The 15,837-nt window shown below is 44.4% G+C and overlaps 1 protein-coding gene and 1 pseudogene across 1 annotated transcript; one reads left to right on the top strand and one right to left on the bottom strand.

Moving 5' to 3' along the window:
- Positions 1-422: 422 nt before the first annotated feature.
- Positions 423-10,821, bottom strand: Rab33b (RAB33B, member RAS oncogene family). The gene is made up of 2 exons (XM_032898435.1): positions 10,169-10,821; positions 423-3,031 (listed from the first exon to the last, which is right to left on the bottom strand). Exons 1-2 carry the CDS (start codon positions 10,415-10,417, stop codon positions 2,591-2,593), a joined length of 690 nt encoding a protein of 229 aa, XP_032754326.1. The 5' UTR covers positions 10,418-10,821; the 3' UTR covers positions 423-2,590.
- On the top strand, positions 6,782-7,122 carry LOC116896889 (annotated as a pseudogene).
- Positions 10,822-15,837: the final 5,016 nt, after the last annotated feature.

Consider the following 15,837-nt stretch of genomic DNA (forward strand, 5'->3'; position numbering starts at 1 on the left):
TTAGAAAACACAAACTGACTATCAGCCACCTCTGCACTGTCCAGAGGGTCCAGGTTGCAGTCTTGTACCTGACACACTCTTCCTTCTCCACCTCTAGTTACCTCTATTCACGCTACTAAATCCACACCAGCATCTTTAGAGCATGCGATGTCTGCACTGAGTATTCTTGAGAATCCCTTATGTTTTAGACTTTGGGTTTGGTTTTAGTCATCTGTATCAACTTCACTGGTTGAGAATTCCTAATTCAAAAACCTTCAATCCAAAATCTGCAAGATTCTGAATGGAATAAAGATCGTATTTTGGATTTTCAAATGAACGAACTGCAGACTGTACATATTTTCTGAAAAGCACAGTAGACAGGAGGAGGTATGTTCTTTAATTTTATATTCAACCCAGTAAACAAAAGAAAGGAATACCATTGCTCATGGAAAAGATGATTTATTGTACATTGTGGGAGAAATATCAAGAGTGACTGTTTCACAGCAAAGCTACTAACCTGGCTGAGAAAACGTCAAAGACCTTACACTGTCATCAAGCTGTCTGGAGCCAACCACAGCAGATGCCAAAGGAGTTTGCTTTGCTGTCTGCAAATTAAGATCTTTTTTCTAAAACATCTGAGACTTCCAATTAAATGTCAGCCAAAATAAATTCCCAGATGTACAAAATGTGTGATTTGTGCTTAAAAAAAAATAACTGGATGTCAGCTCACCGTCGTTTTGGACAACAGTCAATAAAGTGCTTTACAGACACTTTGGACTACGTCGAAAGACATTATCCTTGCTCGCCTGGTATGTATCTGCTTAAAATAAAAAACACTAAAGTGGTAGGTCGTTACAAATGAGATACAAATATGTTTTGATTAATAAATACTAAAATGAAAAAATTATGTAAAGAATGCTCATTAAAAAAAAGTTACTTTAAAAAGAAAATTATTAATTAACAGTATTGAGAAAACAGTCCTGAAACAGCAGGAAGAAAGCCATAGGTGTGCTAGGAAAACGTAGCAGCCCTTTCCCCCGTGTACAGAGTGCTGAAGAACAATGAACAGACAGACGCTCCTCTGTGGAGACATCCTCGGCCGCCTGTCACCACAGCCGTGTTTCACTAGGAAGTAGTTCACAAGTCAGCATTCATTCGGACAAAAGAATCTTTAATCTTTAATTCTAGTACGATTAAGGAAAATGTATTGGACCAGTCCTGGTGACAGGGCCTCTCATGCCCAGCCCTTGGAAGATGAGGCAGGTTGGTATCTCTAAGTCTGTGACCACCCTGGTCCCAGGCCAGTCGGGCCTACGAAGTGAGGCCTTGTATTTAAAAAGTCAGGAAGGAAGGGAGGGAGAGGGAGGGAGGGAGGGAGGGAGGGAGGGAGGAAGGAGGATCTTTCTAACTGCAAAGAAAGCCAATCTAGGCGCTAATCTTTATTTCATTGTATTTACTGAATTAATATTTAAATTTTACAATTATCCCTTAAGTTACTTTTACTTAGTTTATTAAATAGAAAAATTTTGCTTTCATAACTGAATTGTCCAGTTGAGACCTTCAGAATAAATGAAACAAAATCTAAAACTAGGTTGGATTATGTTTGTTTCCCACATTACGAAAATATTTAAGTAAAACATATTTTGGCTTCATTTCCTCTAAAATTGCCAAGGGTTGCAAGCTGTCACAACAAGGATGTGCAACTCAGGCTGAGCGTGGCTTACGCACCACTCTGCTAACGTCTTCATATGTAAACGTGCTATTTCCTTTGTGCAAAGTCTTAAATTCAAACTACAAGTACTTAGGGCGAAAAAAAAATCTTTCTAAACTATTTCTTTCATCACTGAGAGACAGGTAAGATATTTTTCAATATTTAACTCATTTTGATACCAAGTAACAGTTTGTTTACCAATTTTTATACCAAGGCCATAAAATTCAGGCATTTAAAAAAAAAACTCATCCAACAGGAACACATGTAGAGCCCCCAGCCAAATGGATGTTGACTGATACCAGCTCCGAGTCACCCAGCCGTCTGGGAACAGAGGACAAGGGGTACCAGAAACTAGCTTTGTAGACATTTGATATTTTAACTAAATGTCACAGCTAAAATAAACTCCTGTTACAACTGCTTGAATTCTTTTGATTAGTTTTTAGTGCTTAAAGACATAGAGTAAAATAAAGCACCCTATTAACGTGCTGCTCGCTCTAGCTCTGCTCAGCACGTGTGCACCGGTCAGCACATGTGCACCGGTCAGCACGTGTGCACTGCACAGCATGTCTTTTGCTGTCCCAGGAACACAGAGTGGAGCAAGACTGACCCTTGAAGTTCCACCATGCTCACTTGATGCTGCTTCATCTGGCTGGAACTGGAAAGATGGCTCTGGTCATCCTGCCTTTGCTTCCCTTTCTGTTCCAGCTGTTGAGCGGCTCTCTCCATGTGTTGTCTCAGTGACAAACTTGATTAAGAGGATGCAAAATACAAAAGGCATCGGAACAATGGTAACAGCAGGACGATCCATGACATTTAAGATTTACTCTGAGGAACTTAACCACTGTCACACTTCACAAGCTTCTCCTCAGGTAAGTAGCCGGTGATGGCCGCGCCTACAACTTAGCACCAGCACGTCACCGCAGGTTTTGTCTCAGGCTTCAGGCTGATTCTGTTATCAGGCAGCTGGCTAAGCATCAATGGTTTGTGGCTCTTTAGTTTATGAGCCAACGTCATAAATATAGCTTCTACGTGGTCATTATCATTGGGGTTTTTAGCAGAGGTCTCAAACAAAGGCATACTGTGTGTGTCAGCAAACTTTTGTGCCAAGTCTGTGGGCACCTGAATGGCGCTTCTCAAGTCACATTTATTTCCCACCAGAATTCGAGGTATGTCATTTGCCAGCAAATGCTGTTTGCATTCCTCTATCCAAGATGGCAGGCTGTGGAAGCTGGCCATGTTGGTCATGTCATACACAAAGACCACAGCATGCACGTTCCTGTAGTAGTGCTGGACCATGCTCTTCCTGAACCGCTCTTGTCCCGCAGTGTCCCACAGCTGGATCTAGAGGGGAAAACAAAGCAAAGCCGACAAACTCAGTCCAGTGACACACACAGAGCTTAGCCACTATTCCTGCTCCCCAACTCCTCCCCACTGTCTAGTTTGTCTTTTCTGTGTTACCTGCAGGGTTTAGACTTCATGTTTCTAGTCTAGTCACAATGTAGATTATAAACCTGAACAGGTATGGTCTTTAAAAATATTTTTAAAGATTACTGAAGGGGACACACATACATGTACACACACACACACACACACACACACACACACACCCCGTGCCATTTAAATTAAAGCATCTCAGAATAATACAACCCGGTGTTGCACCTAGCATATCGCTGAGTGTAATTCTATTGCTCTGGAGATGGGGGCAGGGTACCTAGAGTTTGAGACAAGCCTGTGCGACTGACTGAGCAATGCTCTACTCTAAGTTTAAAGATTGAGAGGCTGGAGAGACAGCTCAGCGGATAAGGGCATTTGCTGCTCTTGTAGAGAACTAGTATCGGTTCTCAACAGTCGGTAACTCTAGTTAGGGGAACCAGCATCCTCCTCTGGGTACCAGGCACACACATGGCACATAAAATGAAGTAAATGAAAACCTGCTTCAAAGGTGGACGCTTCACTGACTCTTGTGACCTCCGCTCCTGAATGACCTCCGTCACGGGGACCACTGTGGCCTCTTTCATGGCCTTTGGCTTTAGCTTCAAAACCACCTTTCTTTTCATTGCCTTTTTTTTTTTATTAAATCATTTGAATTTGGGGTTTCCAGGGTAACCTACCAACTGACCTGTCTGAACAACTGAACCCTTGGCTCTGAGCTCCTACCCAGCTACACAGATGGGGGGTGGGGGACTATCAGTTACCAGACCCAATCCCGCCCTGACCCACCCTGACAGGAAGAGAGATGTATAATACAACGGGATGATGGTTTGATGGAGGGCTAAGAGGGTTTACACAGAAGCAAAATGGGTGGGATCCCCAAGAAAGAGACACTGAGTAACAATCTTGCAGAGAAATACAGGAGAGACATTCCAAGCCAGCAGCGGAAACCAGAGAATGATTTGAACCTTGAACTCTAGGATGACTGAAGGGAGAGGGCATCGAGCATCAGTCAAGGGAGGCTGTGTGAGCTGTTTTTAAATGAGAGCTGAGCTGCTGTCGAAGTTCAAAGCAGGTTTGGATTTTCCCCAGTACTAAGAAGGAAACCCATCACCCCGAACATGCCAGACACGCACTCCATCACTGAGCTTTCTAGACCTCTATCCCCTCAGAGAGGGGCTTAAAAGAAGTCTTTCAGCTAGGGTTTTGACGATGGGAGTAACAGGAAAAACTGCACAATGAAGCTAGCTGAATTAGGATGTAAAAGATAAAGATTACATCGGGACAACCTAGTAGATTCTGAGTTTTATGTAATCTCCATTTATCATGATAAAAACAGGGCTGGAGTACAGCTTAGTGATAAGAGCACTGCTTGAGCAGAGGGTATGAAGAAGCCTTGGGTTCAACCCCTGGCACAGAAAATAATACAAAAACTATTCTTAGATTGCATGTCACATAAAAAAAAACCAATAGAGCATTTGACTCTCAGCTTGCTATATACCACGTTTCCATTCTTCGTGTTTAATAAAATACCCATTTTATCAATTATTACTCTTTAAATACTTGATCTAAGGGAAAAAGGTATCGATTGTTTCTCCTTAGTTAAAATTACTATCCTGTCTTTAACATGGCAAAACCTCACTTTTCCCTTTATAAACAGGAGCCTCTGTCTTATATGTTTAAGTAGTGATTGCTGATCGATGATGGAACACTGGATTAAATCTCAAAATATCAGGCTATACTCAAGTATCTGCCACGGCAAAATGACTGCTAAGAGAGGCGTACAGCTAGACAGCAGGAAGAAGCATGTGGATTAAGACCGGGAGAGCCAATCTGAAAGTCAAATGCATTTGTATTTAAGGAATTAAGTTTTATTCAGCTGCCAAAATTCTGTGAACAAGATTTTCTCTTTCAGTTATATGTATCTAGCACTCAGAAATCAATTAGCAAGTACAGACTTAGTGGAGTTCTGGTTCCTTTGTGTGTGTGTTTAGACAGGCTCTCACTAAGCTCTGTCTGGTGTGGAATTGAAGACAACTCTTTTTTTTTTTTTTTTTTTTTTTTTTTTTGGAGCTGGGGACCCAACCCAGGGCCTCTGAGCCAAATCCCCAACCCCTGAAGACAACTCTTTAAGGCTACCACACTGGTGGTGGCTGTCACACAGTTCAACTGCCCAGCAGCATAGCCTGACTTCTTTTTCAGACTGATCTGAGAGGGCTGGATTAAAGGTGTGCTACCATGCCTGGCTCTTTTTTTAGACAAAGAGGCCCTCAATTCACTAAGAGTCAGGCTAGCCTTCACCTCAAGGCTGTCCTCCTGGCTCAGCCTCACATTATGTAACTCTGGCAGGCCGATGACTCACATCTACCTACCTATGCTTCCTGAATGCTGAGAACAAAGGCCTGATCAGACCCTGCTTAGGAGAGGTTTCACAAAGACTCTCTACATACAAGGACGAGAGGGGAGTTTAGACCACAGTGCTCGCCCAGCATGTCCACAGCCTTGGACTCAATCCCCAGTGCTGTAACCATGTGTGTGAACCTGTAATCCCAGCACCCAGGGGTAAAAACAGGAGGTTCATGAGTTCAAGGTTGGGTTGGAGAGATAAGTCCCACTTTCAGAAAGGCCCTGTCTCAAAAACTACAGCAGTGGAAGCAATTGAAGGAGTCATCTAACATCAACCTCTGGCCTCTACTCACACATGCATGAATGTGTACACACACACACAAAAATGTACATAAACTCTGTGTGTGTGTGTGTGTGTGTGTGTGTGTGTGTGTGTGTGCGCGCGCGCGCGCGTGTGTGTGAGCGTGCGCTCGTGCGTTTGAGGAGACAGGGTCTCACTGTTTCCTGGATGGCCTGGAACTTGCCATGTAGATCAGGCTGACCTCAATCTCAGATGTGCCTGCCTCTATTCCTGAGTGCTGGGACTGAAGACGGACCCCACGGCATCCAGTCCTGGAACCATAACCTTATGAGGGTTTTTTTTTTTCCCAAAAAAGAAAGTACATCCTTTAATCTAAGCCAATGACTGACTTAAAATCAGATCCTAGGTGTAAGGGACTATTCCTAATACCCTCTCACCACTACCACCATCACCTTCTCCTCTTCCTTTTTTTTTAGTTGTTCAATAGAGGGTTTCTGTACAGTTCTGGATGTCCTGGAACTCACTATGCCAGTGATCCTCAACCTTCCTAATGCTGTAACCTTTTAACACAGTTCTTCATGTTGTGGTGACACATAACCATAAAATATTTTCATTGCTACTTAACTGTAATGTTGCTACTGTTATGAATTGTACCTGATGCTCTTAGGTGACCCCTGTGAAAGGATTCCTCAACCCCAAATGGATTGTGACCCTCAGGCAGAGAACCACTGCACTAGGAAGACCAGGCTGGCCTCAAACTCAAAGATCCTTCTACCTCTGTCTCCCAAGTGCTGGGATTAAAAGGAGTAGTAGATGGATTTCAGTGAGTTAGAGGCCGGCCATGGTGCAAAGAGGGTTCCAGGACAGCCAGGGCTACACAGGAAGACAGTCTCTAAATTAATTAATTAGTCAGTTAGTTAATTAATTAAAAATTTAAGTGGGGTTTGCCTTCCTCTTTCCGCCATCTTGGCAACTTGGAGGCCTGCTGGGAACAGGACTTCTAAAAAAAAAAAACAAGTATGTCTGGAAGGCTGTGGTGCAAGGCCATTTTTGCTGGCTACAAACTAGGCCTCCGGAACCAAAGAGAGCACATGGCTCTTCTTAAAATTGAAGGTGTTTATGCCCGAGATGAAACTGAGTTTTCCTTAGGCAAGAGGTGTGCTTATATGTGTACAAAGCAAAAAACAACACAGTGACTCCTGGAGGCAAACCAAACAAAACCAGAGTGATCTGGGGAAAAGTAACTCGGGCCCATGGAAACAGTGGCATGGTTTGTGCCAAATTCTGAAGCAACCTTCCTGCAAAGGCCATTGGACACAGAATCCGTGTGATGCTGTACCCCTCCCGGATCTAAACTAATGGAGAGTAAATAAATAAAAGTAGATTTGTGCTCTTGTAAAAAAAAAAAAAAAAAGTAAATATCTCTGAAAAGCAAAAACAAAACAAAAAGCCGGATACACAGCCCATTACCTTAGAGAATAGAGGTTTATTTGGTTCCCAGCTTTATAGGTGGGCAAGCACATCTAATAACCCATTAATCCATAAATGAGATTAATTCACTACTCTATGAGCTAATCCCTTAACCAGCCAACAGATTAGCCTAATTAATCTGTGAAGGAATTAGCCCATCCATAAGTCTGAAGACCCAGTCACCTCCCAAATGTCCGACCTCCGAGTTTCATTAGCTAGGAGTGTGGGGATTATATTCCCACACCTGAACGTGGGAGACATTCTCAGGCCACAGCGTCGTTGGCTCACACTTGCGTCTTGGTTGACTGGACTCCAAAGCCTGGGCAACTTTCCCCATAACTGCTTACCCCAAAAGCACACACCAGAAGCTTTCCTGCTTCCACAGGCTCCTCTGCTGTCCTGGCTGGGCTGTGCCGACTCGACACAAGGTAGAGTCATCAAAGAGGAGCTGAGAAAAGGGCCTCCAAGACATCCAGCTGTAAGGCATTTTCTCAATTGGTGATCAGTGCAGGAGGGCCCAGCAGATTGTGGGCGGTGCTGGGACCCCTGGGTTCTACAGTGAAGCAGGCTGAGCAAGCCAGGGGAACCAGTCCTGTAAGCAGCACCCATCTGCATCAGCTCCTGCCTCTGGGTTCCTTCCCCTCCTCCCCACCACCCCGAAATTGCTTTCTGGTCATGGTGTTTTGTTGCAGCAGCAGTAAACCTTAAGACATATACCATAACCATTTTACTTTTTTTAAAAAAAAATTATTTATTTGATGTATGTGAGTACACTGCAGCTGTCTTCAGACACACCAGAAGAGTGCATTGGATCCCATTACAGATGGTTGTGAGCCACCATGTGGTCGCTGGGAACTGAACTCAGGACCTCTGGAAGAGCAGTCAGTGCTCTTAACTGCTGAGCCATCTCTCCAGCCCCCTCTTTTCCTTTTAACAGAGAAAGTCACCTTCTACTCAACCACCTCTTACTGCCACGTACACAAATGACTCTTTCCTCAGCTTCTGCTGGAATCGAACATGGGGCCTGGTGCATCCTGGGAAGCACCCTGCTGCTGAGCTGCACCCCATTCCCATGAGTCTCCCTTTACTGTCTTTATACCATAGTGTAGCCAAATGACCACGCTGGTGACCTGAAGAAGATGAAGATTAATGTTTACGGGGCTAGGGACATGATCAGTCAACAAAGTGCTTGCCAAGGTAAATTTGAACCCTCAGCACCTGTACAATGCAATCCCAGCCCTGGAGAAGGGCTTCCTAGTCAGACAGTCAGTCTCATGGAATCAGTGGGTTCCAGATTCATTGAGAGACTACCTCAAAATGTAAGAGAGCACCTAAGCACCTGACATCAACTTCTAGAGCCTAGATTTACCTCACTCACATACACACATGCTCAAGCACATCTGTGCGTCCACACACATAAAATAAATGCAAATTTAAAAGCAAAGGGGCCCAGAGAAGGGTTGCTCTCTTAATTCAGTTGATTTGCCCTTTATTGAAGAGCAAATCAAACCTGTTCCAAGACTGCAATGTAAATCAGAGTAAAATCAGTTGCTTAAGGAAGTCAGGAGTCCCGGGTTTCATCTGGAGGGGGAGGGGGAAGAGTGTTATGTTTGAGACAGGGTCTCACTGTAGTCCCCCTGGCTCTCCTAGAACTACACACACACACACACACACACACACACACACACACACACACACACACACACACACACACACACACATAAGCTGACCTTGAACTCACAGAAATCAACTTGCCTCTATCTCCCAGAGTGCTACAGTTAAAGGCATGGGTACTCCCCCCACCTCCATTTCACATGTTTTAAGGAGTAGTACTAAGTGACCTTTAGTGGTTTTGCAATGACATGTCAAGGTTGACAACATCAGGAGGCCCCTGACTTGTCAAGGCTCTTTATTCTGCAGTTGAGGACCCCAACCCTTCAGAATCCCAACCTGGCTTCCTTGGACTTCCCTATGGTGATTACAGAGTCTGAGTCTCAGAAGCCACCTGGAAGAGGGTCTGTCCTTGTATCAAGAGATATGAGTTTGGCAAACCACTTAAGAACCATCACATATAAATGCCTTGATGAGGAAATAAATTTTTTCCTAGATAAACTGCTTATCATACCAAAAACGCCTCAAAGGCAACAGGTTTTTGGGCTGGTTTGTGTTTTTTTTTGTTTGTTTGTTTTTGTTTTTTTTTCTATTCTGTTTTTCGGAGCTGGGGACTGAACCCAGGGCCTTGCGCTTGGCAACAGGTTTTATTTCCACAATACTTTGCATTTGTGCAATGCTCAAATGAATTCCTAGAAATAACGGAGGTTTTTGTTTTGTTTTTAAATTTGGGTGTTTGGGGTTTGTTTGTTTGTTTGTTTGTTTGTTTGTTTGTTTGACACAGGGTTTCTCTGTGTAACAGAGCCCTGGCTATCCTGGAACTAATTATGTAGACCACGCTGACCTCAAAATCACAGAGATCCTAGTCTCTGTGAGGTCCGCCTGCTTCTGCCGCTGAGTGCTGAGATTTAAGGAGTGTGCTCCCATACCCAACTTATAACGGAGTTTTCTGTGCTTGAGAAATTTCTGGGTTTCTTTAGGTCATGCAACTCCCAGCCCTTAACTCTCACCCAAGCAACGGGAGCAGGAGATGACCACCCCCTAACACCCTTGATACTCAAAAGTGTGGTCCACAGACTCATTGCATGTGCGTTACAGGGGAGCTTATCAAATCATAACATGCTTTTTTGAAAAACAAGATGTCCCAGGTAAACCTGATGCACATTAGAGGTGGGGGAACACTGCCTCAGAAGTTTGATATATACAAACACACTTTCCCAAGGAGCGCACACACTTGCCTAGACCCTGGGTGCGGTCCAGACACCTGCCAAGAAGGGGTGGCCCTGAGTAGAGACAGCGCCTCCGCCCCATCCGCTCACCTTAATGCGTTCTCCATCGATATCCACGGCTCGCTCTCGGAAGTCTACCCCGATCGTGGCCTCGGTGCGGTCGGGGAAGCGGCCGGCGCAGAAGCGGTAAGTCAGGCACGTCTTGCCCACGTTCGAGTCACCGATCACTATGATCTTGAAGATGCGGGAGCGGGCGGGAGGCAAACATCCAGACGCCCCTGACACTGCACAGCTGGATGAGAAGCTGACCTCCAGCGACGACTCCATCTCCGAAGCCATCCTCCCGCCCCGCCCGGAGCTGAGCCGGAGCAGAGAAGCCGCGGGAATGGCGCCACGCCAGCGACAGCGCTCCCTGGCAGTGATACACAACGCCCAGCTCCCCACAGCCCGCAGGCACCACGGCGCGCGTGCGCGAGCTGCTCTTGCCCACCCAGGTGTGGCGCCCCACTAAGGCCCCGGCGCGTGCGCAGTAGATCTCTGCCTGCCGGCGCAGTGTACCTGGAAAGATGCGTCGGCGATCCCTGGCTGGACTGCGGCGCAGAAGGTCCGCCTGAGGGGCCTCTGTGTGCGGCGCTCCACCTTGGACCGCCTCGCCACGTCCCAGGTTCCCAAGCTCTGGAGGAAGCGGCGCAGCTCTTGGGGGCGGGGAGGGAGACAGCAGAGAGGAAGGAGGTGCGGCCCGGCTGCTGTCTCGCGAGAGGCGGCAGCGCAGTGTTGTCGTGGCCGCCGGATCGCGGCCGGGGATTGGAGGGGGCTTGGAGCTGGGGTCTGCGCATCTCCGTTGCTCACCGCTTCCTCCAGTGCGGAGCGGGGCGGAACGGCGAGGGCAGGACAGTGACAAGCTGCTCAGCTCCTGCCCCTGACCTCTACCTCCACATTGCTGCTATGAAAAGTGTGCACTAACACGCCCAGCCCAGTTTGTCTTGTAAAAACGAAAAATTGTCTTCGGCTGGTTTGAGCAACACAGGCCTCTTAAATCTCTGATTCTCTTCATCTTCATAGAGTTCCAGGACAGCCCGATCTCCGTGAGGCAGGATCTCTCAGTCAAACCCAGAGCTCACCCCATAGAGCTAGTCTTGGTAGCTAACTTGCTCTGGGGATTCCAACTAATTTTCCAAGGTAGGAATTACAGGAGGGCTTTCATGCCTGCTCAGCATTGCCCTGGGTTCTGGGATCCAAATTTAGAACCTCTTACTTGCCCTGAAAACACTTTTAAGCACTGAGCCATCTCCTTATTCCCTTCTTTCCCATTCAGCCCCCAACAGAGTTTTCATATTGTAGCTACAGCTGGTCTAGAACTTCACTGTGTACCTAGGCTGACTCTGAACTTGTGGGAATCCTGTCTCAGTCCCCTGAATACTAAGGTTATAGGCTAACCGAATTTTTCCATTGGGTTAAAAAAAGTGCTGCTGAAGCTGAGTGTAATACCACATGCCTATAATCCCAGCACTGAGAAGGCTGGGTCAGGAAGATTGTGAATTTGAGACCTACTTGGGCTTTATAATGTTAACGGCTACATGTTGACATTTTAGAGTCAACTCTGAAGGACCTGACATGTTAACGTTGTAAGTCAGCAAGTTCCAGTGCCCGTTAATATCTGGCAATGAAACTCCTAGGTGAGAAAGAAAGGGCACTTCTCAAAGTGGCTGAGGCCATCGTGTATGCCCCATTCCCCAAGTGATGCCGTGAAGCCAAGCTGATGTCTGTCCCATGTAAGTGGTAGCATTACAGGAAATGCTCAGCAGGAAACTGGTATTTCATAAATGGCCACTGAATCTGTCCAGCTTCATCCAGAAGAGTGATGGTCCCTTTTCTCATCCTGGAGACCAAATAAGACTTCCTCCTAGAACAAGAAGAGAAAACAATTTTCACTATACAAAGATGATTGCTATACAAATATCCCTGGAAAAGACAGCCCAGAAAGAAAGCTGTTGATCCCTGGCCAAATAAATGGAATTTATAGAGGAAACTGGGGTGCAAAATTTGATAGGACGACTTCAGATTTCATGAAAAAATATCCTTTTGGTATAGGTGGCAAAAAAAAAAAAGCTAGGCATTCTGGAAACACTCCGGGATAAGCAACTAGATAAATAGCAAGTGTTTTTAAAAATCATGTAAGAAATGTCAAGACAGTGGTAGAACATATAATTGGCATGCACAAAGCATGGGTCCAATACATTGTGTTAAGAAAGGAAAGCGTTTGTCAGCCAGGCAAGGTGGCACATAGCCATGATCCCTGGTCCTCAGTAGGATAAGGCAGGAGGATCCCAAGCTCAAAATCAACCTGCTGAATGTAGCAGGATCTGCTCTCAAACAGTATACCAACTATGTACACATAATGTCAAATAAATGTGTGCATAAATAAAAGCTCAGCAGTAAATCACTTGCCTAACAAGGCCCTGCATTTGATCCCCAATACTAAATACCCTTAAAATGTCAACAATTCTCTTAGAATAACACTTATGAATGACTAAACTTGTTTTTTTCTAAGTAGACTTATATAGTGGAAAAGAGATTTCTACAAAACAGGATGACGGGAATGGCTGTTAAACTATTCACTGGTGCCCTCCGGTGGCTACACAGGGAGGATGCTCTTTTCCACAAAGCCATCTTTATTAACATAAATATAATTGAAAAGTAATACTGGAGCTAAAGGTGTAACTCAACAGTATAGCACATGCTTAGCATGTGTGAAGCACATTTGATCTCTAGTGCCAGATATAGTTATTTTTGCTATGTTTTTTTTTTTTTTTTTTTTGGTTTTTTTTTTTGGAGCTGGGGGCCGAACCCCGGGCCTTGCGCTTCCTAGGCAAGCGCTCTACCACTGAGCTAAATCCCCAACCCCCAGATATAGTTATTTTTAAAAGACAGTTACAACTATCGCGTTATAGTTGAATAAATATAAAAGTCAAAGAACTCAAGACACATTTTCTGCTGGGGTCGTAGCTCAGTTGTGAGTGTCCCTATGTAGTATAGGCAAAGCTCTGGGTTCAATTTGCAGAGCTGCATAAAACTGGGTGTGTTGATACACTCTAATCCCAGCCTTTGGGAGATGGAGTTGGGACACCAGACTTTCAGGAGCATCCTCTGAAATCTACACCATTTATCCACCAAACTTCTATTCATACTTCTAGTTGCAACTACCTTTCCTCTTTACAACCCTTCTTCATGTATTTTACTGGGTACAAATTATTCCTTCTGGGATATTTTGTATTGGTTGCATTCCATTTTCCCTTCTTGCTTAAATCTATGTACAATGACTATGTACATACATGTTGATGAGTGTGTATCGTGTGTGTACCCAGATGGATGACAGAGATCAGTCATGTATCCTCTATCAATCTCAATTGGCTTTTTTTTTTTTGGGGGGGGGGGTCTGTCCTAGAACTTGCTATGTAGAGCAAACCTGCTCTGTCTCCCAAGTGCTGGAACTGAACTCAGGACCTCTGGAAGAGCAGTCAGCATTCTTAACCACTGAGACACCTCTCCAGTGCCCATCTTATTTTCCAGTTCCCGTCTTATTTTTTGAATTATATTTCTGTGCAGATGTGTGTAAACAGCCACATCACAACAGGGATATGGATATCAATGGAATTCCTTCCACCATTTAAGTCCCAGATCATCAGTTTTGATGTCTGATGCTTTCTTGTGCAACTACCTCACCAGCTTTAAACCAGTTAGTGTTTTAAGACAAGTTTTCTCACTGAGTCAGGCAATCTGGCCAGCAGACTCCAAGGGATCCTCCTATCTCTGATTCCCAAATGCTGGAATTATAAGCCTGGTTTTTGTTTTTTTGTTTGTTTTTGTTTTTGTTTTTTTCGGAGCTGGGGACCGAACCCAGGGCCTTGCGCTTGCTAGGCAAGCACTCTACCACTGAGCTGAATCCCCAACCCCATAAGCCTGGTTTTTATGTAGGTGCAGAGGTATGAACACAGATGCTCATGCTTTCAGGGCAAGACTTTACCAAGAAAGCCATTTCCAGAGCTCCATGGAAGGTAATTTTTTTTCAGTTCTGCTAATTTACTCATTTTAACTATAAAACCTTACATAGTTCAATTTATCCATACCTATTTATTCTTGTGGGGGTTTTTGTTGGTGGTGGTTTGGGTTTTGTTTTGTTTGCTTGTTTCAAGACAAGTTTCTCTGTGTGGCCCTGGTTGTCTTTGAGCTCACTCTGTAGATCAGGTTCGCCTTGAGCTCAAAGAGTACTGGAATTAAAAGCATTCAACACAACTGCCCAGCAACATTCTTGTATACAAATATAATTCATAAAAGTTAAAGATTGAGGGGTATCAAGGGAAGAATTATAAACGATTTCCTAAAATATTGGCCCAATGAGCCATAGCAAGCAATGATCAGGAATAATAAAACTAGCAGTACTGATGAGAATGACCTCATTCATTTAAAGTGGGTGTAGACTCTACATTGAGCTGCAGTGATAAAAAAGGATAAAAGTTTTATCTGTTTGACCTAGAAATTTTTAAGTGTCTGAGACATCTGAGTCAGTCTGTAACCTAATTCTAACTTACCTACAAGCTGCTGCATCAATTCCATTATATTGCTGTGGTACTAAACCTTTAGTTTGTGTCGTTACTTGGCAATTGAGTCACAGGATCAAAGAAAATAACCTTAATAATGCTGAGCTTCTGTGAAGGCAAATTGAAAATGGAGACCTCCAGGTTACCATGGTGAGGAGTAATATAAACTCTAGAGAGGCAAGGAATAACTTCAATTCTGCTACTTGTTTAATAGCCACTAACCAGCAGAAAACATCCTGGATACAACTGAGGCTGGATGGCAAAATTATCTTTTATTACCTAAAAATAGGAGCTAGATTTTAGAGTCCTGCCCAGAATGTTTGTTTGACACCCTCAGCAGGTAAGTTTACATGACGACTTTGAAGCCTGTCCACCCCTTTACCAAACGCTCCACTACCAATATTCCTGGCACAACTAAGACTCGTAATAGGGATTCATTTATTAACAAGTAAATGCAATCTGGTAGTGAAAACAAATGGTCAGATTCAGAAGTACTGGACTGGTATTTAAAAGCCCAAGGATTTGTCATTTGTCCATTTAAAAATGCTACTGTCTAGGGAAATTTTAAAGTTGTTTCAATGACATAAAATTAACAGGCTGGCTTTTTCTTTGTTCTCTACTGGTGTCTCAGTATAGTAAACATGACTTAAGTATATAGTGGATGGTAAATCAATCAGAAAGCTCTTAACAGAGTTAAAATTCTAGGCTCATTTACTTAGCCTAAGAGAAGTCACAATCTGTACTTCCGTACTTTCTTGTTGTTTGTTGCTTTTAGAGACAAGGTTTCTCTATGTACACCTGGCTGGCCTGGAACTCACTCTGAAGAGTAGGCTATCTTCAAACTCAAGATCCACCTTGCTTTTGCCTCCCCAGTGCAAGGATTAAAGGAGTGCGCCATCATGCCTGAGACAGTGCCTCTTAACTTTGACTGTACCTTAGAATTTCAAAAAAGGTCAGGGTAGGTTAGACACTGTCAGTACTAATACTAACTGTCGATCATTAATCGCATTTCCAGTGGGCCTGGGACTTGAATACAGGGTCAGTGCTGAGTTTACAATTTCAAGGACTGGGGCTGGAGAGAGGACTCAGTGGTTAAGACCACTGGCTGCTCTTCCAGGGGACCAGAGTTCAATTCCCAGCAACTGCATGGTGGCTCACAAT

The sequence above is a fragment of the Rattus rattus genome, chromosome 3 (assembly GCF_011064425.1).
Source record: "Rattus rattus isolate New Zealand chromosome 3, Rrattus_CSIRO_v1, whole genome shotgun sequence".
In the NCBI taxonomy this organism is placed as follows: Eukaryota; Metazoa; Chordata; class Mammalia; order Rodentia; family Muridae; genus Rattus; species Rattus rattus.

Bases quoted from the DNA above. Each gene is read 5' to 3' on its own strand.
- Rab33b (XM_032898435.1), bottom strand. From the start codon at position 10,417: ATGGCTTCGGAGATGGAGTCGTCGCTGGAGGTCAGCTTCTCATCCAGC. The intron at 3,032-10,168 runs GTGAGCGGATGG...TTTCCCCTCTAG, and splicing joins TCGATGGAGAACGCATTAAG to ATCCAGCTGTGGGACACTGC.